This window comes from Muscardinus avellanarius (assembly GCF_963383645.1).
Source record: "Muscardinus avellanarius genome assembly, chromosome: 6".
In the NCBI taxonomy this organism is placed as follows: Eukaryota; Metazoa; Chordata; class Mammalia; order Rodentia; family Gliridae; genus Muscardinus; species Muscardinus avellanarius.
The window spans coordinates 25,876,065-25,902,571 of record NC_137791.1 but is presented as its reverse complement, the minus strand read 5'-3'; the positions used below and the strand labels follow the sequence as shown (position 1 = coordinate 25,902,571).

Sequence of the window (26,507 nt, the reverse complement as noted above, 5' to 3'; positions counted from 1 at the left end):
ATTCTCTTGCCTCAGCCTCCCAAGTACTAGGATTACAGGTGGGTACCACCTTGCCCAGTTTAGAAGAATTTGTGTGTGTGTGGCGGGGGGGGTACTTGGGATTGAATCCTGGGGCACTTTACACCCAAGCTACATCCTCATCTCTGTTTTTCACTCTTTAATTTGAAACAGGGTCTCACTAAGTTGTGGAGGGCCTTATTAAGTAGCAGAGACTGACTATGAACCTGCAATCATTGTCTTAGCCGCCAAAGTACTGGGATTATAATGTGTGCCGCCATGCCCATCTAGGAGAAATTTTTTAAACTATTTTATTTTATTTTGCTGTACTGGAGATTGAACTCAGAGGTGTTTTATCTCTGAGCTATACCCCCAGCCCTGTTTTTTATTCTTTCATTTGAAACAAGGTCTCACTAAGTTGTGGAGGGCCTCACTAAGTAGTTGAGGTTGGCCACAGACCTGTGATCCTTCTGTCTCAGCCTCCCAAGTACTGGGATTACAAGCGTGCACCACCATAGCTTAAGCTTATTTTAAATTGTACAAATATACGGGATAGAGTCTGAGAGTAAGGAAAATACATACAGTGCTTAAAGATCAAATAAGGGTAGTTAACTTTTACATCTAAACTTTTTAAAACTTTTGATCAAAATAAATATATACATAGTTAAGTAGGATACTTCAATACTTGTATACAATTTATAATGATTAAATCAGGGGAATTAGCATATCCATCCACTTATCATTAACAGTATATAAATTTAAAGGTAAAATTAATATCCGGTTATACAAATTAATTAAGTTATGAATATTTAGAAAGTCTGCTCTGCTGCTATGGAATTCAGTTCGAGTTAATCAAGGAGATGAGATCAGCCTTCAGATGTATTAGCCCAAGTCTATGGGTGGTAAGTAGCACAATCTAAGTCATAAAAATGATGGTAACAAAGCAAGAAAGGCTTGTCTTCTCTATCAACAGCAGAACTGGAGACAGACTATAGCTGGGCTTTATTCAACCCATCTGGCTGTATTTGTTTCCTAAGTCAATTATTTTCTGACATTTAGGAATCGAGAGAATTCACATAAAACAAAACATGCATTTCCAAGCTTCTCTTGGAAAGACGAGATTCTCGAGCAGCCCGTGCAGTGGGTCCTGGGTGCTCGGGCGCACACCTCCTTCACTCCTCTTGCCTCTTCATTGCCCCAGCTTCTTGCTTTACTCAGAGGCATCTGAGCTTATGAGCCCTGCAAGGTACTCAACTCTGACACCAGGGAAGTTCCTGTTTTCTTTTCAAATGATTTTCTTTCACTTTTCCAAGCGTGTCATATTACTGGCCTTTCAGACAGAGGTGAGCAGCAGAGAGTTCTGGAGAGTCCCCACCAGTACAGCACACACACCACTGCTGGTATGAGAGGCAGGGGTCATTGCAAGATCAGGAGTCCAAAGTAGATGCCCTGTGCCTAAGATTATGTGCCTAAGACCAGAGGGCAAGGGCCAGAAAAGAACTATGAAGAAGTTTCTCAAAAGGGATGGGTGAGTAAAAAAAGAAAACCAGGGAAACAAATATGAATCAAAATTGCCGGAGCCAGCCGGCAAGAGTATGGGTTCTAAAGTGAGGCGTGAGGATGGAGAATTTTAAATTCTAACGTGGGGGAGCCGCCAGCTTACTATCTCTACTGGTCGACCCCTGTTTGTGGGTCAATATTTCCTACGGGTCGACGACTATGCCTGGGTCAGTATTTTCTATTGCACCAACACTCCTGGCCAACGCAGCTTCTGGGTCAATCTCATCTATATTGCACCGACGCCGACCCCGGGTTTGTTTTTCCAGAGGTATTTATACACAGCTACAGGTCAATCAACATTCTCGTGCTACCACCACCAGAATACAATGAAGACCAATACAAAACACATACATAACAGATAGGCCTATCAGTACCCTCATGTCATCACCACCTGATCCTTTCTCAGACCTCTTTGAACTTTCCATAACCCCAAACCTTGTTGACTCTGGGCGAAGGACAATCAGCTGAGTCAGAGACACCAATATAGGGGAAGGCCTTAATGGCTCCCAACACAAAATAAATGGTAGAAGTGTCCAATAAGCATGAGAAAAGATGCTCAATATCATCAAACATGGAGAAAATTAAAATTAAAACCACAGTGAGGTGTGCTCCTTATCCACTGAGATGGCCAAAAGTGAAAAGAGCCACAATGCCAGCCAGTTGGGAGCAACTGGGATTCCCACACATTGCCAACAAAACTGTCAAATGGGACAACCATTTTGGAGAATAGCTTGGCAGTTTCCTATAAACACACTTACTCTAGGTGGAATGAAAACATTAATCCATGAAAACACTTGGGCTGAATGTTCTTAATAGCCCCAAATGGGAAACAATCCAAATATCCATGTATGGGGGACGAGAAAGCAAATTATGGTATGCCCATTCAACAGAGCATTACCCTGGCATAAAAGTGGAATGATCTTTGGTTACAACAGTTAATATGCATGGTTCTCAAAACATCGTGGTGAGCAAACACAAAACAGAAACAGGGGCAGATATTACATGACTCTTAAGTGTATGAAATTTTAGAAGCAAAACTAGTTGAGAGTTCTAGAAAGCAGATCAGTGAGTGCCTACAGCCAAAGTGAGAGAAAACTGACTGCAAAGGGGAACTTTTGGGGATGTAGAAAACATTCTTGGTGTTGTTTGTGACACTGATTATTATCTAGGTAGGGCTGTCAGACTCATAGAACTCTGTATTTAAAATGTGTGTGTATTATTACATATAATTTTTAGCTTAATGAAATTAACTAAAAATAAGAAAGAAATACAAGGCAGGCAGCCCTAAGAGAGAAGCAAATGGATAATCAGGGCAGGAAGCAAAGCAGAGAGGAGCCACAAAGGGCATGAGATCTACAAGGACATCAACGTGCTAAGCTGGGGCCAGTGGATCCCTGGATAATTTGTAGCTGCTGGGAAACCGTCTTTGCCCTGTGCTACCCATGTGGGCAGCGGCAGTACCCAGCTGCCCACACTCAGCATCTTCTCGTCCCCTGCTCAAGAACTTTCCATTTTCTCCTCACTGCTTCTCATCCTATAAATATACCTTATTTTTTAAATAAGGTTTTATTAACACAGCCATACTCATTGCTTACAGTGTGTGTGACAGCTTTTACACCACAGTGGCAGAGCTGAGCATTTGCAACAGAGACTGCACAGCCCACAGAGCCCGAATATTCCTTTTTCTGGCCTTTTATAGAAAAGGAATCTGAGAATCCCTGACACAAAGCCATTCTCATCCCCCTGGTGTCGGGGCCCCCTATAGGCTTGCCTGCTCCTTCCTTGAGTCTGGACCCATCTCCAGGCCTGCATCACAGGCCCCAGGCCTCATCCTGCTGGTCTTTTCCTTCCCCCTGCAGGCCTCTGGGTTCTTCTTTCATGCCTCTGACTGGTTCGTTCCCTGTAACTTGACCTGACTTCCTTCTCTGCTGTTTTTCCAACTCCCACACCTAACTAACTCAATTTGTTTTTTTCCTGGAGTTGCCTTTTCCAGGTAACAACTTGGAGAAGTGGTTACTTCCGACTCATCTTAATCTTCTTTTAATGAGTTAGTGTCAAATAGTGAAGCTCTTGGCTACTCCCTAGTTGGGCTGCTTTTATTGCGAACCAGTGTAGGAGCTGGTTGAGGGATTATTTCTTATATTTATACTCTGGCAAACTTTTTTCCTGCTCCTACCAATATTCAAGGCAGTGATGTATTCATTGCATAGTTAATTGTCTGTTTCCTCCCACTAGTTAATAACCACCACCACGTGGGGTGCACAGAGGTCTTTTCTATCCTGTTTGCCACTGTATCCCCAGTACCTAACATGGCATCTGGCTTATGGAAACACTTAATGAATAACTGTTGAATTATTAGATAAGTAAAATATAATAAGCAAATAATACTGAAGCATTTTCTCTTCTTTTTCCATGTTATTTTCTTTTCCTAAAGATGTTCTTCTTTACTGAATTTTACAGGCACTTTTATCATGACCGTACAAGCTTTTGCTCCAGATTCAATTCAGGACAGTATTAAATATTCAATTTTTAGTGGGAATGAAGATGGAATTTTTTCCCTGGACCCCAACTCAGGTAATCCTTCTCTGCCTTGTAATGATTTTATTTTTTGTTCCATTTAATGTTACTAGTAATAAATGCCTCTGGAAAATCTTAAAGGTAGACTTGATAAAGGTAATACTTTTTAAGGTAAACAGGAATTTTTATAGTAGCCCATGAGAAATGATGGCAAATCCAGAACTATTTACATTTTGTTCATGCACATTCACTGAGCATTCTGTCTTAACATTTCCAGATTAGGCAGTATCTATCTTGCCTTTTGATTTGTTTATTTGTTTTGGTTTTGGGTACTGGGAATTGAACCCAGGAGCATTCTACCTCAGAGTTACAGCCCTACTGCTATTTTATTGTTCATTTTGAAATGCCATCTTGCTAAGTTACTGAGGGTCTCCCTAAGTGGTTGAGGTTGCCCTTGAACCATCAATCCTCCAGTCTCAACCTCCCAAAGTACTGGGATTACTGGCCTGCACCACCATGCCAGGCCTGCCCTTTGAATTTTTGAAGACGAATTGGTCTCTACTTATAACTGACCAATCTGTTTGGGAAAATTGGAGATATGGGGAGAGATCGTTGTTACTGAATTTGAATGGAAAACAAGCACACATGTCTAGCCGTAGGGAATTTTCATCAGAGATTCTTCTAATTCGCCACTGAATGTCAACAATTCAACAACAACAAAAAAGGACAGCTGTAAAAGTTTCTATGTAGTGGTAAAGAAATTACTTCCAACTACAGCATGTATTAAATTTAGGTTTAATGGGACCATTAGTGTGTTTTCAATGAATACCAATTGATTATTTGAAACATACTTTTTTGCTAACAGCTATGTGTAGTAGATAGGTATCTATTGCCTCACTGTTACAGCTCAAAAGGAATGTTTTTAATAATTTCTCTCTTACCATACATCTGTCCTATTTAATCTGTAATACACGCACTTGGCAACGTTTGAGAGGATAATTTCTTAGGTAAATGCCTTCTCATCTGGGTGGTGCTCTGACTTTCTGGGCCCCACAGCCTTTGGTTGTGAACCTCTCTGCAGAGGTCTGCTAGAAGCCTTCGCCCCTTCACCCCATGGTGAATTAAAGGCTAACACAGCAAACCTGCTGGTGAAAGGTGGTTTGCAAGCTTCCCAGGGCCTTAAGGGTCCAGGTGTCTGAGAGCCCTGGGAAGAGGGCTGAGATTAAAATGCGTACGAAGTAGAATAGCAGAGTCGCCATGTTTCCCCAGGCTCTCCAAATCCTGTGTCATAGCCTCCATGCTGGCCTAGGAGATTACTTTATTAAAATGCAGGTAAGCCCAGGGTGGTGGCTCATTTGGGAGGCTGGACAGGAGGATGGTGGGTTCAAGGCCTCAGCAACTTCACAAGATCTTGTTTCAAAAATAAAAACGTACTCGCCGGGCGTGGCGGTGCACACTTGTAATCTCAGTATTTGGGAGGCTGAGACCGGAGGATCACAGTTCACGAACAGCCTCAGCTACTCAGTGAGGCCCTGTTTCAAAATACAGAATAAAAAATAGGGCTAAGGGTGTAGCTCAGAGGTAGAATGCCCCTGGGTTTCAACACCCCCAGGCCTACAAAAATAAAAAAGCAAAAACTAAAAATTAAAAAGTAATAACAAAAATGTAAGAAGAGCTAGGGAGTAGAGCTCGGAGGTAGAAAGCCTCTGGGTTGATCCCCAGTACTAACAACAAAATACAGATAAAATCCATCTAGGGTCAGAACATAGCAGATAGGAAAAAAAATTAGAAACCTGTTTTTGATTAATTATCTATGTTGACATTTACTTAAATCTTAAAATATCTATATGATGGTACATTAAATGTATAAAACTGTTTAATGGATAATGGAAATATAAAAGCCCATATATTTCATCACCTGTCTCCAGAAATATGATATTACCATTACTCGAACTTCAGGAAGCCACACTGCCTGTGTTTCTCTCCTTCCTTCCTTCCTTCCTTCCTTCCTTCCTTCCTGTGTGTGTTACTGGGGATTGAACCCCGGGAGAGTCTACCCCTGACTTATACCCCCAGACCTTTTTAGTGTTTTTGTAACAGAGTCCCCAAAATTGCAAAGGCTGACTACAAACCTGTGATCCTCCTGTCTCAGCCTCCCAAGCACTGGGACTACATTATGCGCTACCCTGCCCAGCTGAGACTTGCAACTCTTTACCAACATCTCGAGATAAATTTCTTTTTCAATTTACATGTTTTTGTTGACCACAGTTCCAGTTCTTTCAAATTAGGCACAATTATTATTTTTAAAAAGATTTAGCTGCTAATGTCTTCGCAAACTGTTCTTTCTTGCATCTTAGACTTCCGTCTCCTATTGAAAGGCTCCATTTAGAAGAAAAAATCATAAACCCCTAGCAGCCAGCTAATAGTTAGAAAGAAAAGTATATTTTACTGCAGCTTACAGCTTAGGAATGTAAAATATGCGATAAGCCCACCCCATCTTATCTATACTGACTGAGTCAGAGCGCCTTGACCCGGGAGCTTACTGACCACACCTGGTATTTTATCTAACACTTGACTACAGAATGTACTTTTCAAATGATTCTGTAATTTTCTGTAAACGCATGCAATCTAGCCCAAACCCCCCTAACTAGTGGTCTTTTTCCCTATAAATACCCTCAGTTTCAGTGCCTCGGGGCCGAACTCCTATAAGAGTCGGCCCCAGTGCACTGGCTCCTTAATAAACTTTTACCTTTTGCTTTTGCATCAAGGAGATTAAAGTTTCTCGTGTGTTCTTGCTGTCGTCGCTTATCCCGAGGCTGATTGAGGGTCTCCCCTCGGCGGGGGTCTTTCACTATCATGTTCTTCCTACCTGAAATCTCTCCTTTAATGATTTCAGATTGGATTGCCAGAAAAGTGTCTTGGTTGGTAATCCATATTTCTTATTTATTTATTTATTTATTTAGGTGGTACTGGGGTTCCTGGAAACCCTTCTACCTCCGGGTTACACTCCCAGACCTACTTCATACTTTATTTGGAAACAGGGTCTCTCTTTTTTTTTTTTTTTTTTTTGGTGGTACTGGGGTTCCTGGTAGCCCATCTACCTCTGGGCTACACTCCCAGACCTATTTTTTTATATTTCGAAACAGGGTCTCGTAAGCCAGCGTGGCTGGCTTCGAACCTGCGCGATCCTCCTGTCTCTGCCTCCCAAGCGCGGGGATTACAAACGTGCGCCGCCACGCCCGGCTGGTGATCCGTATTTCTGTTGGTCTTGTACTTCTCTCGTCCTGTTTAGCTGTTGCCCTCCGTCTTCTGGCTTCCCACTCCTGGGCTAAGAGGTCAGCAGCTGCCATAAACGCCATTCATTTCTTGTATCTTTTCTTAGGAACTCCAGTTAGGCAAACATTGGACACCTCTTCCTCTTCTCTTTTGTGTTTTTAATCTCTCTCTTTCTTTTCACTTTAGGGAAATGTAGTTTGTATTTCCAGTTTTCTTTATTTTATTTTATTTTGGCCTTTAAAAAACAGTTTCTTGCTCCTTGCTCATGTTTCAAAGGCTATTTCTTACATATTTAAGCATATAGGGCTGGATGGTAGGATATTTGCCTAGCATGTGGAAGTACCTGGATTTTTTTTCTGAAGGACATGCACATGTACATGTGTACAGGTACACGCGCACAAGCAAGTATATATGCATGTGCACACGGGTATATTTCTTTGTCCAATACTTCTAGCATTATAGGTCTTTGACAGCTCATTCTCTTGTCTGTGGATTTCCTTGCTGTCCTTCATAACACGGTGTTTCTTGATGATTTTCGTGCTTATAAACTCTGAGTGCTCGTTGACCTTGAAATATTTTCTTTGAGGAGCCTTTGGAGTCTGGATTGAATTTGAATTTGGACCTTTTAGGGAAGATTGTTCTTTTCCTTCTGAAATTCATCTGGAGACAGTACTAAACAGAAACAAGTTTACATTTAATTCTTCCGAGTTCTTGCCAAGCTTGTTGGGACATACCTATAATCTCAGTACTTGTGAGGCTGAGACAGGAAGATTGCAGGTTCAAGGCCAGCCTCAGCAACTTAGCAAGGCGCTCACCAACTTTCTGAGGGGTAGAATGTTCCTGCATTCAATCCCTTGTCTGTCTGTCTGTCTGTCTGTCTGTCTGTCTGTCTCTCTCTCTCTCTCTCTCTCTCTCTCTCACACACACACACACACACACACACACACACTTTTTAAAATATCTGTGACTATGCCAGGCATGGTGGCTCACGCTTGTAATCCTCACCCTTGGGAGACGGAGACAGGAGGATCATGCAGGTTCGAAGCCAGCCTCGCTGGCTTAAGAGACCCTGTTTCCAAATAAAATATAAAATAGGTCTGGGAGTGTAGCCTGGAGGTAGAAGGGTTCCGTCCCCAGTACCACCAAAAAAAAATAAAAATAAAAAAATAAATAAAATATCTATAACTATGATAATATGACTATCATAAATTCAGCCTTAAGCTAATAAATTCTCAGATTTTTTTTCTCTCCCTTTCAACCAACCCAAAGTCAAGAAGATTAAGTATTAGTCAGGTGTGGTAGCATATACTTGGGAGGCTGAGACAGGAGGATCACAGGTTAGAGGCCAGCCTCAGCAAATTAGTAAGAACCTTAGAAACTTAGTGATACCCTGTCTCAAAATAAAAAATAATAGAGTCTAGGGATGTGTAGTTCAAGGGCAAAATACCACTGGGTTCAATCCCTAGTACTGAAAACAAACAAACAAATAAGGACAATCAAGTGTCCACGCATCCTTTTTGAATATCAATCACTCATCCGGAATATATCGAGCCCTTGGGTTTCCACTGTGCACTGCTTTCCTATTAGCCCCTTAAACTTTGAGCCCTGTTTTTGGCATTTTGCAAGTATCAGCAAGGCATCTCAACACAGAAGCTCACAGTAGAAACTCTTGGAACAAACATGGACTTTTACTGCCTGTTTACCTGCCAGGATTCCTGTGTTTATTTCTGTTTTGTCCTCTGAAGCTTCCTTAAAACTGCATTAACTCAATAGTGCATTTTAATACACACGAATGCATTTAATATTACCTATGCATATATATGTGCATTCAGATTTTTTTTTTCTGCCGGTCTGGGGATGGAACCCAGGGGCATTCGACCTCCGAGCTACACCCCCTGCCCTATTTTTTATTCTTTATTTTGAAACCGGGTCTCACTGAGTTGCAGAGGGCATCACTAGGTAGCTGAGGCCATCCACGAACTGCAATCCTCCCGTCTCAGCCTCCCGAATGCTGGGATTACAAGCGTGTGCCACCACGCCTGGTGTGCATTCAAATTTTATTGAGAGAAGTTTTGTTTTTTTTATCACAAGGATCGTTCAAGTATATAGTTCACTACAACTATTATTAAACCTTTTTCAAATTTTTAATTATGATAGTAAATACACATTTCATACTACCCTTGATAAATTATTGTTAAACTTGTGTCTAAAGGTACCTACTACAGATTTTCCAGATGTGTGTATTATAAACTGAAGACCAGTTAAAATAGAAAATGAGTATGTCTGATAAATTAATAAAATTGATGTCTAAAATTGTAGTCACTTTTCTTAAGGGAAAAATTGGAGGAATCCCCATCCCATAGTTACAAATCAAAGGTCAACTGTTGTATTTAAACTTCATACCACTTTGATTAAAAACATCTATTATCTAAACTAGTCAGGATTTGGGACTTTAACTGAGACCGTGTACGTGAATGGCAGATGGTAGTATTCAGTCTATTAGTTGGTAGATTGACGTAAAACAAAAATGATCAAACTTTCAGTGCTTCAAAGGCATGGTTGTAGCAGAAGAGACTTTAAAACGCTATTGGATAGCATAAATATCTGCCTCATTCTCCTTTGGGTTTGTACAGATGTGTGCACACAGTGTGTAATGGACCAAGGTAACCTGGTGATCTTATCAAGCCTGTAGCATTTGAAGAATCTTAATCTCATTTTGATGTATATTTTATAACTTGGACCAAAGCTATAGCTGTATATGTACTAGAAGGAAAATATCACCACTGTTTTGTTCTCAAGATAACATACAACTGGTGCATAACGGGCCAGCAGGAACGTAAAGATGATATTCATGAGGGTTTCTCGCTGTAAGGAAAATATGGCTTTCCGCACATACTATTAGCAGAGCTCAGTAGAACTTTTATCTCACTAACGACTACATTCTTTATGTCCCCCCAGGAAAACGCACGTTTATGATCAAAGGCAAAATGTGGACTCAGTAGGTGTGCCAGCCTTGAGTCATCTCACAGCCTGACTATTATCCTTCCCACTTGCACAACTTTCTCGGCATGTGCCAGTTATTACGCCAAAAATAAAAACCAAACAAGGAAAGCATTAGAACTGTCGACCCATTCCAAGTGCAAAATTCCAATTATCAAAGCCTAAACACAAGCCTTTTATTAAGAGCTTCACTTTGATCTGCACCATAATTGGCACACTTTCTACCAAATGACACTGGCAATTTAGTGTTACATTTCTATTTCATTTTTCCTTACAAACCGTAACACCATAGCATGATAGTATGATGCTTCCTTTGCTAGAGACAGGGATCCGGGTGAGCACCTTGGCTGCATCTCAGACTCAGGGTTCTGCCATTTGGGGTGCAGGGGCCATCCTTGTGCCACCAATGTTTCTGAAAACCAGCTGGTTTCATTGCCAGCCCATAAAATGCATCTTAATGTTCGTGTAGTTGCTAAATGTTAGAGCTAGCCTGGATCATCTGTCAGGGATATTGGTCACCACGGAGTGGTTTGTAAAAGTCATTTGATCCCAGGACTAAATTGACACGGTAATCTGATGTCAAATAATCATCATGAGTTTATGATATTTTAAATTGGTTGTAAGTTAGGTGGGCGTAGTGGCACATGCTTATAATCCCAGCAGCTGGGAGGCTGAGACAGGCGGATCGTGATTCGAGGATAGCCTGAGCTACTTAGTGAGGCCCTTTGCAACTCAGGAAGACCCTGTTTCAAATTGAAGAATAAAAAAAAAAGGCTGGTGGGAGCTCAGAGGTAGAATGCTTCTGGGTTCCATCCCCAGTATTGCAAAAAATAAAAATAAATAAATAAATAAATAAATTTTGTAGTATAGTGAGTTCCTAATATAGCATGTAAATATTTAATTTTTAGAACAACAGATTATAAGCTATAAAATCTCCCTCCACCCACTCAATGCCAAAGGTAAAATATTAGAATAAGATATAATTTCTATCAGAATCTAAGTAACTACCAGATGGCCTAAAGAACTTTTTTTTTAACTGGGTTGGTTACCTGGAGAAACTGGTTCAAACAGAGGAATAACTGTTGATTCAGGGCATGTTTTCTGTGTAAGTTCTTTTACTAGAAGATCAAACTTTGTGAATTCCATGAGTATTAAGCTGTTGTTTTCTAAATTCAGAGTTCACCTGGATATTAAGTTCAATTTGTAGATGTAGAGATGCAGGGATGCAGGTGATGAGTCATGGAATCTCCACCCAAACGTGCCTGTCTCATGCCTCAGGGCCTCCCCTATGAAGCCATTATTCATATTCCCATTTTATAAAAACGAAACTTTTTCTTATAGACCTGAATGTCTTACTCCGGGGAGTCACAGGAGTTATGAGGTCGCGGGGCCAGGTAGCCCATCTCAACTAAGCAGCCAGTACCCACTGAGGCTGATTCTTGGCTGCAGGCACCTCCACTCCAAATCAGTTCTCACTCAGTATATCTCTGGTGGGATTCTCACAGTGAAAACCAAGTAAATAACAATAATATTACACTGGATCCAAAATTTTGTTCTACAGAGCAAGAAAGACTAGTGGAAATTAGAGAAGGCAATTATATTTAAGGAATTCCTTAAATTTCAGGATAAACTAGAGCCATTGAATCACCACCAAGAGTCAGCTGTCCTAACCTGAGAGTTGGCTGCCCTAACCTGGTTCAGTTTTTGTTTATTTGGTTTTATGTTTCGGTCCTGGGGATTATTAAATCCAGGGGCATTCTCCCTCCAAGCTACACCCCAGCACTTTTTAGGTTTTTATTTTGAGACAGGATCTTGATAAGTTGTTTGGAGCCTTGCTAAGTTGCTGAGGCAGGCAGGTCTCAAACCTGTGACCCTCCTGTCTCGCCTCCAGGGTACTGGGATTACAGGCATATTCCACCACACTTGGCTAGGTTCTGGTTTTTATACGAGGGTGTAAAGATATTATTGAATACCTTTTATAGGGCGCACCCTGAGCTAGGCATTGGGAATGCGAGGAAGTATAAGACAGGTGACTGCCCCACCTTGTGGGGCTTATAAACCAAGAGGAGTTGTCAGTAAACAGTGATGATGAGGCTTCCTGGAAATGTAGGTGCCTTGTAAGAGCCTGATGAGGGGTTCAGGTCAGGAAAGATCCCTGAAGAAGGCATGAAATGGTGGCTTTCCAGATAGAGCCAGACGCATGCGCAGGGACTCAGTGACAAGAAGTCAAGGAAGGCCAGGTGGACCCCACTCTGGCCAGAACAGGGAGGGCAACGTGGAGAAGGACACAGGGGAGACTTGGGGTGGCTGGACCTGAGAAAGTAGGCCTTTGCAGGTTAAAGATGCGGAACTTTATAGTTGAAGCCATTGAAGGGTTTTATTCAAAATGATGACAGTGTCCATTTTTATTTAGTCTTGAATGGAAACTGGACTGGAGGATACCAGTTAAGTGGCCAGTGCAGGGGATAAGGAAGGAAATGCTGATGGCCTGGAGAAGGGCAGCCGTGGTGGAGGAGGCAGGGTGTCAAGAGATGTTTGGAAGGTACACATTGCAGGATACAGTGACGGTCCAAGTATGGACGGAGAAGGATGGTTTAAGAGAGAGCTCCAGATTTCAGATATCTGTAGGGTCAAACATACAGAGGGAAATAAACTATAAAATATCTGAAACTTTCCAATCGTTTCCACACAGGTGAGCATATGAGTCAACGGTGATTGGGACTTTTAAAAAATAATACCATTCCTCTCTCTCTCTCTCTCTCTCTCTCTCTCTCTCTCTCTCTCTCTCTCTCTCTCTCTCTCTCTCTCTCTGAATAAAAACAGGAAAACTCACTGTGAAAGGGCCCAAGTTTCTGGATTTTGAAGTCAGAAATGAAGTTCAACTCATCATTGTGGCTGAAAGTAGTGAGCATAGAGCTTACAGCAAGATAATAGTCTCAATACAGGATGTGAATGATAACTCTCCACACTTTGGGCAAAGTGTTTACCAAGCATCAGTGTCTGAAGGCCAGCTCTACAAGGAGCAAGTCATTCAGGTAACAGGTGTGTGTGTGTGTGTGTGTGTGTGTGTGTGTGTGTGTGTGTGTGATTATCAGTCAATGTGCATCTAAAAATCTACAGCCAATGTCCAACACATAAATTAAAATTTAAATGTCTCTAGGACGTGTGGTTGGATGAAACCTAATAGTAATTGAAATTTGACATTTCTGCATTCTCTTCCTTTTGGTTCCTTCAGTGCTCATTTGCTGCCCACCTGCTTTCTCTAGGGACTCTAAGCATTCGTTGGAACTAAGGGGACACTGCAGAAACACAAAAAACGACTGGCCTTATATACAATACGGTTCAGTGGGAAAGTTGGAAATGGATACATAAAATTAAGTGCCATGTAATTAATGTCCTAACAGGATCTTATGTTTAGTGTGGTGAATGAAAAGAGGAGAGACACAATCTCTCCCTGGAGGAGAAGCGTGGTGCTTCAGAGAATGGTGGCCCAGCCGGGCGTGGTGTGCATGCCTTTGCAGCAAGCCTTAAAGGGAGAACAGACATACTGGCCACAGTTTTCAAGACTAAGTTCTCCAAAGTCCTGAACAAGAGAATCTGTTCACCAGATAGTCTTGTTCCAGCTGTATATCCCACTTCTCCCCATCCTTGGTCATTTTTCTACCTCCATCAGTTCTAGTGCCCATGTTTTCCTTTCCCTTCACCAGTGAGCTGAGTCTTTGCAGTCAGGAAGCTGAGCACCAGAAGATCTGTGAATCTGCAAAGGAAATCAGCATAAAGCCCCCTTGCTGGAAAAGTTAGCCATAGGATGGGACATTCCCTTTGACCTCTGGAATGCTACAGGTGTGGTCAATACCTCATGAACCTCCTCCCTGGGCTAGGCAGGGTCAGGTGTTTACATGGCATGCTTGTGCTTCCAGGGCAAGACCTCCAATGTTTCTTACTGTGTAGCCACCTTTACCTGAACATATAGAAAGACAAGTCCAGTTCTCAATGCACATGATCCCATCCATTGGTGGAACTGGTAGCATCTCTGCTGTGCTGCAGGCATAGCTCTCTACGTCCATGTTGCCACACACGCAATCCAGGAGGTCCCACATGAGAAAGGACCCGACCCACCCACCAATGCCTCAAGTTATAGAAGACCTCTAGAAAAGAGAGTCAGGGAGACACACAATGGACTTTGTCATTCCATTTAGTTTTCAGGAAGCTCGCGTTGCCATTTTCTATTCTGTTCAGAGATGTGGGAAGGTGGAAGCTCTGAGGTAATACCACCTGTGGTGGCTACTTCCTGTTTTCTACTATCATGCCTTACACCCTCCTTTTGGTTACAGTTCTGCAAACTTCCTTTGAGGAACTGGCTTTCCTCTGAGGGATGCAGACTTGGTGCAATTTTCAAAGGTGTTGTGCGCCTTGGTCTCAGTCAGGCAGACTTTCTCCCCCTGGAATTTGAGTCTTGGGTGAGGGGCCATCAAGATTGAGAAGCAGTGCCATAGATGCCCAGACTTGCTCACTTTCTTTGTTCACCAGGATGCTATCACTCTGAGGTTACCAGAGTGGACACTTGTTGTCAACATCCTGACGCACAAATAGGCATGCTGCCTCAGGAGACCTATTCTCTGTACTTAAAAATTTATTCATCTCAGTTGCAGACTGACTAGTTGTTCTTCCTGGTTCTCCCAAAGACCACTGTGTGTTGCTGCCTTTCTGTGCCAAATAACTGGCTTGTGTGCTCTCCTAAGGTATTCTTGGGTGTCCAACTTGGGCCTCTTGGAGTTCCCTGAGAACTCTGGTAGCAGCAGAAAGGATGAACTGAAATGATAGGAATTAGAAAGTAACCCTACTAGGACATCAATATAACAGGAGAGAGATGACAAGGGATATGAGTGAAGTGTGAGGATCATAGAGGATGTAAATTTGTTTTAATTAGTAATCCTGAAGCTTTATTTTCAAATAAGATCTTTAATCAACTAGTATAATTTGTTTAGTAATTGAAATTCAATACAGAATAGCCAGACATGGTGACAGACTCTTGTAATCCCAGTACTTGGGAGGCTGAAACAGGAGGATTGCAGCTTCATAACCAGCCTTAGCAACTTAGCAAGGCCCTCTGCATTTTAGTGAGATCCTGTTTCAAAAGAAAAATAGAGCTGGAGGTGTAGCTCCAAGTTAGAATGTCCCTAGGTTCAACCCCCAGTACCACACACAAAAAATGAGAGAGAGAGAGAGAGAGAGAGAGAGAGAGAGAGAGAGAGAGAGAAATTCAATGTAGACTAAACATATTTTCATGGATTATGATGCAAAAATTTTGTCCTACTCTCAATACTCCTTTGATCATGATTGAAATATGTTAGAACTAAATCTAAGCTTTGTTTCTTTTTAAAAGATCCCTTTAAATTAAAACTCCAATACAATATTAAAAATCCACACATGTCCTATTAGAAGAGATAGGTTAGGCAGGGGGAAAGAGCAATGACAGTTATTCAGTAATGAAGCTCTCCTGCAATGTGTATTTACTTTCCTGATGCCAGCATGAATCCATACATTACTGGAAATATTCTATTCAAGCAAATTAGATATTTTCCAACAATTTAGTCTATTGCATAAAATTATAGCTCAACAACATGTGAAATTTATTTGGAAATCCTTGTGCAGAAAATTCCATCCCCCATCACCCACGTAATTATAAAGTTAAATGCAATCTCCAGCCATTTCTTGATGTCCTTTGAAAGATTTTTAAAATTTCTTTTTATACTTTTATGGTGCATTGTAATTATACATCCTAATGAGATTCAAAGTGATACAAACACACGTGCACGGAACCTGGCATACTTCCCTGTGCACCCCCTGCGTCCTCTCCTCCTTCCCTGTACGGCGTTCGTGGGCTATCCATATGTAAAAGAACAAAATTAGACCCTTATCTTTCCCAATGCACAAAAGTCAATCCAAGATGAATGATTGTTTTAAAAATGCATTTAACCATCTGTGGCTCTTTTGTAATGCCTTTCTCCGAGAAGGAAGCTTATCCCACATTTCAGAATAAGTCTTATCTGATGGAAGAGCTGGTTCCTCACAGGTTTTTGCTACTGACCTGGACAGTGGGTTGAATAGCCTGCTTGAGTATTCCATTCTCTCTGGCAACCAAGAAGAAACCTTCCAGATTGATGCGCTGAGTGGTGTGATAACAGCAAATGTGATTCTGGATTATGAGTTCACCAAATCCTACAGGTTAGTCCGGGATTCACATCCATTCCACCAACTGTTCCTCCCAGACTCTCACAACATTGTTTCCATGGGCTTGACAGCCTGTTATGCAAGCTTGATTATAAAATATGTTTTCTTTGATCTGATTTAACAGTCATCCTTTGTGACATGTAGAAATAGTCTTAGAAATTATTTGCTATTTGGAAAGTGATTAAACTAATTCTAAGATCTTATAAACTTAAGATGCTGCTCAGTACTGAGAGGCATTAAAAAGACAATGTTTATGAAATTCCTACTGAAATGCCCTCTGCACATGTTTATTGTTATTATTTTTAAAACCAGGGAAGAATGAATGACATTTCTCTTTTCATCCTTTATTCTTATTTTGTGTATGAGAGTACAACAATACTGTCATCAGGGTCCTTGGTGCATTCTATGTTCTAAAAAATGATTGTATTAAAAGCACATGTTCAACATTAAAAATTTTTGTCTGGTATGCCAGATTCATCTAGAGCTCTATAGAGAAGAGAGTAATAGTGTCAAAGATTTCATGTATTTGAAAAAGTCAGTGGTGCAAAAGCCTAAACTTACCAAAGTGATATTTATGGCATCTCAAACTGTAAAAGCAAAAGACTCTAAGAAACTTCAGGTCCACAAATAGCTACTGCTTCAGGGATAATGGCTCAACCCTCCCATGAAACTAGTTTTTAAAAAGAAAGGGGCATGTCTGTATTTTCTGAAGACAGACCTCTAGGATAGTGACTGTGTGAAGGAAATACCAAGGTGCACCATAGTGCTTAAACAGCATGACTGTGCGAGGGAAGGCACACTTACATACTTGCAGCGCTTCTGGAAGGAAATGCTAACCTTGTTTGTCTTTAGAGTTGAGTGGTGACCTGAAGTTAAAGAAAGACTTGGCTTTTTTTTTTTTTTGCATTTTGCTTACCATGTTTTATATTTGTATCATATTTTTATGTTTCCCACAAAGATCTTACACATACAGTATAGTAGTGCCCCCTTATCCATGGAGGTACAGTCAAGATCCTTGGTAGAGGCCTGAAACTGAGTATAGGACTGAGTATAGTACCCTCTCTATATTGCATTTTCCTTGTATTTTCTGCAGTTTTGCCACAGAGTACCTGAGTTCATGAGGCCTTCCATAAGCTATGCTCTAGTGTCCCCTTTGCATCATTCCTCTTGTGCTTTGGGGTTACTGTAAAATAAAATAAAGGTTACTTGAGCACTGTAATACTACAATAGTTGATCTCATAATCAAAAGAGCCAATAAGCAGCTAACAGGCAGGTAGTGTATACAGTGTGGATACACTGAATTAAAGGATAACTCATGACAGGACAATGTGAGGTTTTATCACAGTACACAGAGCAGCATGCAATTTAAAACTTATGAATTGTTTATTTATATAATTTACTGTTTAAATTTTTGGACTATGGTTTTGGCATTGGGGTGGTTAAAGCTGTATAAAGTAAAGTGATAGGTAAGGAAAGACTATTATATTTCATTTAATCCTCACAACTTCCTCCCAAGGACAATTAGGTAGGAATATTTTATTTACTGATGAGGAAACAGAGATAAATGGCTTGCTCAAGTCACAGAACTATTTAAAAATCAAACTTGGATTTGTACCCAGGCATTCAGATTCTGAGTCACACTGTCTCCACCATACAAGCTATAGAGAAACCTCTTATTTAGGGAAAACAGGTATCAATATTATCCTATGCCTAACTGCTTTAATATTTTATGAAGAATGTACAATATATTTTTGTGGTAAAGCAATGAGAATTGATTAAAATAGAATATGTTACTGAGCAGATTGAACTAATTATCTTAAAACCTTCCAAATATGAAAGTTTGATCAAGTGTTTAAGGTTTGTTTGTTTAATATATTTCAAAATATTTCTTTAAAGGTATTTTTAAAAGTTTAAGACCCCTGTATTAACAATTAGGATTTTTTCTATAATATTTTAGTATAATTAAAATGAGTGACTCTTACTGCATAATTATGTAAAAGTCTATTCTCACTACATTGTTTCTCTAGTAACTTTAAATACGAAGCATTTTTTCCCCTCGGCATAGATGACTGCAGGTAAATCCCAGCTTAGGTCCTGCTTGAGTGATTACAAATTCAGAGATCACTGACAGTCTGCTATGTTCCGAGAACTAATCATTTTCCATTCATAATGACTTTACTGTTACAGTATTCTTCTTATTCAGTGGAGCCTAATTAACAATTAAATCTAACTTCTTTCAACTTTTTCCTATTTGCGTCATAGTTTCTATGTTCTCAACATTTAAATTGTTCCCAGTATTTTAAAATGTCTTTCTCCAATTCCCCATAAAGAACTCAAAGCTGGGAGAAGCAAAAACAGAGAAGTTAACTCCCCCCAACACACACACTGCACAGAAAGATACACACGCACACACACACACACGCACACACACACACACGCACACACACGCACACGCACACACACGCACACACAGTCTCCAGCATCATCAAGGCAAGGAAATAATTTGAACTTCCTGCCTCTTTAGGTTCTCTCCATACCCTCTCCCACCCTCAGTCAACCCTGTGGCTTCTATTTTCTTTTTTCTTGATATTTAAGGCCATGAAAACCATACAATGAGTTTTTCCTAGTCTGCTACACCCTCAGGGAATGCTGTGGAAATAGTATAGCTTGGTGTTCAACTTTACTTTTTTGCATCCCTGGGGATTGAACCCACAGGCATTCATTTCCACGCTAAACCTCTAGCCCTACTTTTTATTCTTTATTTTGAGACAGGGTCTTGCTGAGTTGCAAAGGGCCTAAGTAGCTAAGGCTGGCCACAAACCTGCAAACCTCCTGTCTCAGCCTCCCAAGGACTGGGATTACAAGAGTGCACCACCAGGCCTGGCTTTCCTTTACTTTTGAAGTATTGCTATTTTTGTCTCATTGAGGAAACTATTCCCGATTTACTATTCCAATAAAAGGAGCTTATGTCCTGTATGATTCTACTAAATATAAATGCATCAAATAATTTTAGTTTTCATGAGAACACAGTTAAAACACAGTGGATAGGTGACAAATTATAAAATAAGCATTAAATTTTGTATGATGATATATCTGAACTTACAAGAAATATTTACCAACCAGAAGGCTGGAAATACAAAGGCAAGGGAAGCAGCCCTTATTCTCAGGACATTTCATAATCAAGTCCCAGTAAAACCCATGGCTGAAAGCATACTGATAACCACAGTAGTAGACATCTATAGAACTCCTGCTTTACATTTATTATCTAACCGAATTGTATCATTCCAGACAAAAAGGTTATGAATAAAGGTGTGGATGTGCTATAGTAATTGGTACGTGCTATAGTAATTGGTATAGTGTACGTCTGAGAAGCAACTGAGTGTGAGGAAATCAAAGAGGCTGTCAGGTTGCAGGAATTTATATGCCATATAATAGGAGTTAGACTTTATTCTGTGACTGTACAAAAGTATGAACAATTGAGTTCAGATCTTTATGTTGGAAAAGTGTCTGTTAAAAGAGGCATTGTAGAATGGAAACTAGTGTCAGGCAGACAAGATAAGCTGGATCATATCTAATAATGATCTATTACTTGAAGTAACAAAAGGAACGGAAGGAAGGGACTATGTTTATCAACTTTCTATCACTCTAACAATTAACCTGAGATTAATCAGTTTAAAAAGAGAAGAGGTTATCTTGGCTCATGGTTTTGGAGGTTCCAGTCTATGATTGCTGGTCCTGTTGCTTTTGGACGTGTAACAAGGCATCATCTCATAGTGGGAGCACATGGTGGAGCAAAACTCATGCCTGGAAAGTGAAAAAGGGGAAGAAGAAGAACTGGCATCCCACAGAACCCTTTAAGGGCACGCCCCCCCAGTGCCTGATGACTTTCAATTAGTCTCATCTCCTACAGTTCCCACCATCTCCCAGTAGGGCCACAGGCTGAGGACCAAGCCTGTAACACATGGGCTTTTGAAGGACACGCCACATCCAACCTACATACTTAAAAGCTGACTGAGATGTGGAATTCATAGGAACTTGGTAAGGATTTAAATTTATTGAATGAAGAAGGGCATAAAAAACAGATCCAAGATTTCTATATAGGAATGATAGAGAAATAGATCAGGATTATGATTTTTATTCTTAGCAACTTGAATTTAAAGAACCAACAGCAGCAGAAAAATGAGGACCCCACGCCCCTTTGGACAATTAAAAATAATGATCTGGAACTTAGGAAAGGGCTCCTTGGTCAAGATTTAGAGTTAATATTTCTCCAGGGAAAAGGTATGAAATGGAGCTCCCTGGGGGAAAATATGTAACCTGGGAATTAGGGGTGTGAGGGCAAACAGAGAAATAGGAATGACGAACAGGAAGAGCCGGAAAAAAAGGATGGCATGGAAACCCAAAGGAGAGGTTGGATTGTGTAAAAGAACAGGTCTTCAGAATGTGTTGGATAACAAGCTGTAGAAATATTCTTCTTTGTAGGGTATTGGCAAAGAATAAACTTGTCCCAAAATGTTTTCTACCAAGATAACTTACTCAATATTACATTTGTAGATTAATTATATGAATTTGTTAACACTTAAGTTAACAAATTGTGATTAACAAAAATACTTTTTGGATTAAGTAAGCAAATACAACTTCCTGAAACAAATGTATTGCCTATACCATAAGTGTATGGAGATTGAACACCAAATGCCTCCTTGATACTAGACACTATCTTAGAGAGTGTCTGTAAATTTCAAAGAAAGGAGTGTTATTTAAACTTAAGTAAAATTTTTGCCTCATTTGGCTGGTGCCCCAAAATTTCTTTTTGTTCATTTACCTGCTGTGGTCACCAGAAAACAACTGTTTTTTAACCTAGTATCTTTCATGAACAAAGGCTAAAACAATACCATACTACTTTCAGTTTTCTAAGTACATATAGTAGGATTATTTCCTTTGAAGACTTTTCAGTGAATACCACTGTGACCTGGCATTTCTTTTCCCTTCAAATAAGGCTAAGTAAGCATATGAACATTTATAATTTTTATGTCCACAACTTGGAAGAGGCTTCTGCAAAGAGACTCATAAAAGTGATGGATAGAAAGCAAATCACAATGGGTTGGAGAGGTAACTGGAAGAGGAATCAGAGACAAATATGAAGGACCAGTTTGTTTTTTGAGCAATATCATATTAAAAAGGAAAAAAATGTCGTTCCATGGTAATGAATAGGATTTAGGCTTGATAGTAGAGTATGCTCGTAGGATGGGTTTGACTTGGATGTGTGTAGGCAAAAAGGAAGTATTCTATAGATAAAGATTAAAGATTTTGATCAGCTAAATATATTTTCTGACTTTCAATTTTTATTGTTATCAAAGTAATATGTATATTTTGTGAAAATAAAATCAAGTAGTAGAATGGAGTATCTGGGTTTAGATGAAAGCAAGCAACCATTATTGCTTCACCCTCCTAACACTGAAGCTCTCCAGAAGCAGACACGTTTAGCTGATTTTTCCATTATTATAAACAACAATGTGTTTCAATTTATAATTCTAAACATCATCCCTCAACTTTTGTATTAGTTGGCTTCCTACCACTGCAACAAAACACCTTAGATAACCAACTTATACAGAGGAAAGGTTTATGTTTGCTCATGGTTTCAGAGTTTCAGTGCGTGACTTATTGGCCCATTGTTTGGACTTGTGGTGAGACAGCATGTCACAGTAGGAACACATGGTGCAGTGAAGCTGTCTGCCTCATGGTAGCAGGAAGTTAGAGACAGAGAGAAAGGGGCCAACTCCCATTATCCCCTTCAGGGGACATCTCCATGGGTCCAGCTTCCTCTCACTTGATCTCACTTCCTAAAGGTCCCACCACCTTCCAATGGCACACACGCTGGGGATCAGGCCTGTGACATATGGCCTTTGGGGACATTTCAAACCCAAACTGTAGCAACTTTCTTTTATAATAAATGTTTAATAGTGTATGACTATGTAAATGTTTGCTTCATAGCTCTACTATTTGATTTTGTTCCCTCCCAGCTTCCTTGAATTAATGATCATCGTTCTTTTATCCTTGCCCAGTTTCCTATTTTAATGAAGTTCCTTAACTCCACACGAGTATTCCATCAGTTGTCATCTCTCCCATCAGTTTTACCTCTAAATGAATCTTATATTAAGTATCCTATGACATCTTTTTCCTTGGACACCTCATTCCTGCTGCTTTCTTCCCTCCTGATTTAGCCTGGATAGTTTGATTAAGCACTGCAAGGCTGATAACTCATGACTTTGGTTTAATCTTCTTCTAGTCTGGGCCCATGATTCCCAGTGCAATATCTTTCTATTTTTTTAATTTTTTTTTTTTTTTTTGTGGTGCTGGGGTTCCTGGAAGCCCTTCTACCTCCGGGCTATACTCCCAGACCTATTTTTATATTTTTTTATTTGGAAACAGGGACTCTTAAGCCAGCATGGCTGGCTTTGAACCTGCGCAATCTCCTGTCTCCACCTCCCAAGCGCAGGGATTACAAGTGTGGGCCACCACGCCAGGCTTCCGGTAGCTTTTTAGGAAATGACTCCAGAGAAGCAAAATCTCCATGTCCTTGCAATCTGAAAGTGCCTTTATCATATTCTTACATGGGATATATCCAGTGAGTAAGACAGAAGTTGAAAATATATTTTAGAATATTGAGGCATTGCTTTTTTTTTACCTTAAATTCCAAGAGTTGCTGTTGAGAGCTCTAATACAGGTCAAATTCTTTTAATTCTTTTACTTCGAATGATGATTTTTCCCTTTCTCTGTGGGGGTATTTAGGTTATTTATTTTATTCAGTATATTTAGAAATGTTGTAACTATAAACTTTGGTGTGGGTCTCTTTTTGTATTGATTACTCATTCTTCTTTAAATAAAGACGACTTGTTTGTTTTCTACTGCTTCAATGGATCTTTTGTTAATTCTATTTCCCACTTTTCATTTCTTGCTTTGCTTGCTGGTTTATTTTGTTACTTTATTTCTTTGGGCTATTTCCTTAATTTTAATCTTCTAAACTTTTGTTTTCTAGTAAAAAAAATAAGGGAGTGTGTATATATGTGTGTTTGTGTATGTTTCTAAAATCTATTTCATCACTTTTGTAGTATCCAGTTCCTATGTTATAAATGTATTTTCTTCTGATATTTCTCCTAGGGTATTCATTGGAATTGTTTTTACATTTTCATTTATTCTTTTCAGTGTCTGTTTCTACTGGGTTCTTTTTTCTTCTTTATTTTGAGCTCTCTCTCTCTTTTTTTCTCTGGATGCTTACTATAAAAATAACTGATGACCCCTGGGTATAATCAAGGAAATAACAAAGTCATGAGAATCTCTAATGAGCTAGAGGAGTCTGATTAGCACACTTCACTTTCAGATGAACCAGAGGGGGCCTTGACTGTTTTTCAGATTACATACAAATTACAGCATATAAAGTTCACTTTTCTTTGTAAGGGGGCTGTTATTTCTCCTAGAAAAGTCCCTCAATATTACTTACCCTCAATAAGATCATCAGATATTCTTTTACTTGTAAGTGAAAAGCAGTGGGAAGAGATGACATAATTCTTCTGTAATTTGTTTTAATATAATCTTCCTATTTTTAGCTCAATCACTCATCCTTTACCATGCCTCTAATGTCTTCTTGTTTACATTGGAGAAACTACTCCATATCAACATTATTCTTCTCTGGATATATTTTTAAGACACTTTATTTTTATAGCCAGTATATTTTCATGGTAAAACTGAGAGGAAGGTAAATTTCCATACATCCCCTATCCTGCACATACACAGCCTATTCATTATTACCCCCACACCCCGTAGAGTGGTGCATTCATTACAATCAATGAATCTACATTGATACATCATTATCACCCAAATCTATCATTTACATTAGGGTCTACTTTTGGGGCTGTGTATTCTGAATTATTTTAATCTTTTATTTTCTCATATCTACTCATCTCTACCAAATCCTTAATCTGCTTATATCTTCCAGAAATTTTGGTACTTCTCACCCATTTTAGCCACTAATATCTTCTTCCCTTTCCTTTTGACCTTATACCTTATTTTATATTTCCTTGCTGTCACTGTAGTGGAATCTTTGGAAGAAGAAGAAATCAACTTTAGAAGTCAGACCACTTTCTTTAACCAGAAATCATAGTTCTTTTCATAGGTGATGTGATATTGGCTGATATTTTTATTTTTCTTAGAATTTCAGAAGAAACAGAACATGCTTGGTAGATATTTAAGATGTAGTTGAGAGTTTTTGAAAAAATCCTCTACCAACAACTTTAGTATTTTAAGGCAATAAAAAAAAAAATCCTGCCTGTTCGAAGGAAGGCCTCATTTAAAGAGTTTAATGTAGTAAAAGAAGCTTCCCATGGCTGGGAGAATAGGAAAAATGTGTTCTACTCTAAATCTGGTCAGTTTCATTTATAGTCTCTGCTGATCGCACTAATCAGGGCAAGAGTTCTGCAACCCGGAGCCAGTTGGACTGGCCACAGCCAGCCGTTCACAACTGCCAAGGAGCCATCATAGACGACTTGAGGTCTCCCAGACGTTGTGTCTAGAATCTCTGCAGATCTAATTTCATAATTTTTCATTTGTTCTTTAAGTCTTTGAGAAAGCTTTTTCTTGCCCTTTTATTTTTCTAAGGTACTTATTTCCCTCCATATCAAAGAATCTTTACTTTTTTTTAACCTGCCATAGTCATTACAGTGGATGTCCTAAAGTTGCAACATTGGGAAAATAAGGGTGGTGGTAGATCTAGAGCGAGAGACGGTGGACCTTTAGCTGTGATGTCTTTCCTGAGACTAGATGTTTTCCCGGTGACCTTGGGAAAGGGCAAGTAGCATGGGGAAAATATTAGGAGTTGACTATTTTTGGCAAAATATTTCTATGTGTATCTGACCAATGGTCATACTAACAAAATAAACTTTCCACATGCAATTGCTAGAACTAGAAGTTCAAGTGGCTCTTTTACTGATATCCCAAATCTTTTTCTTACTTTTTTTTTGTGGTACTGGGGGTGAAACCCAGGGGCTTTTCTACTTCCAGACTATACAACCAGACCTATTTTATATTTTATTTGGAAACAGGGTCTCACTAAGTTGCTGAGAACCTCACTAAGTAGCTGAGGCTGGCTTTGAACCTGTGTGATCCTCCTGTCTCAGCCTCCCAAGCACTGGGATTACAAGCATGGGCCACCACGTCCGGCTTCCCAACACTATATAGTATAAAAGACAGCGACCTGTGTGCTTAAAAAATGGTAGATATAAGCAATAGTCATTAACTAGTAAATGGAACTGAAATCAACAAAGAATTGGTACTATTTCACCTCTCTTTCAAATTTTGGATTGGAAAGGACTCTTTTAAGGGCCTATCAATGGAAAACAATGAACTGTGTATCTGCTTCTAGAAATCAGTTTCTTGAAAGACAGCAGCCTAAAATAAATACCACTTTTTTTTTTTTTTTGTGGTGGTGGTACTGGGGGTGAAACCCAGAGGCTTTCTACCTCCGGGCTACACTCCCAGACCTTTTTTTTATATTTTATTTGGAAACAGGGTCTCACTAAGTTGCTGAGAGCCTCACTAAGTAGCTGAGGCTGGCTTCGAACCCATGTGATCCTCCTGTCTCAGCCTCCCAAGCGCTGGGATTACAAGCGTGCGCCACCACGCCCAGTGATAAATACCACTTCTGAAATAAAGATTGTCTTCTCATTGACAGTTCATCTTATTACTTACCTGCTTCCCCTGGACTCCATAGTGTTTTGGCAGGAGTGACATCTAAGTTCATGATTGTGCATCAGGCTGTTGTGCAGATGCAGCAAGAGAACGCACTGAAGCTGTGTCACAGAGCGGGGCACAGCTTCCCCTGTGACCAACATCTGAGCTTGAGTTCTGGCTCTCCCATATAACACCTGTGT

The 26,507-nt window shown here is 39.9% G+C and overlaps 1 protein-coding gene across 1 annotated transcript in view; it reads left to right on the top strand.

Annotated features, from left to right (window-relative positions):
- Window positions 1–26,507, top strand: part of DCHS2 (dachsous cadherin-related 2) — a gene marked incomplete at both ends in the record, with an annotated part of 268,447 nt that overhangs the window by 232,073 nt on the left and 9,867 nt on the right. Inside the window, 3 exons of the mRNA XM_080697380.1 lie at window positions 4,018–4,131; window positions 13,174–13,385; window positions 16,427–16,578. Of these exons, the coding sequence (XP_080553506.1) occupies window positions 4,018–4,131; window positions 13,174–13,385; window positions 16,427–16,578 (478 nt within the window). The remainder of the gene's footprint in view (window positions 1–4,017; window positions 4,132–13,173; window positions 13,386–16,426; window positions 16,579–26,507) is intronic.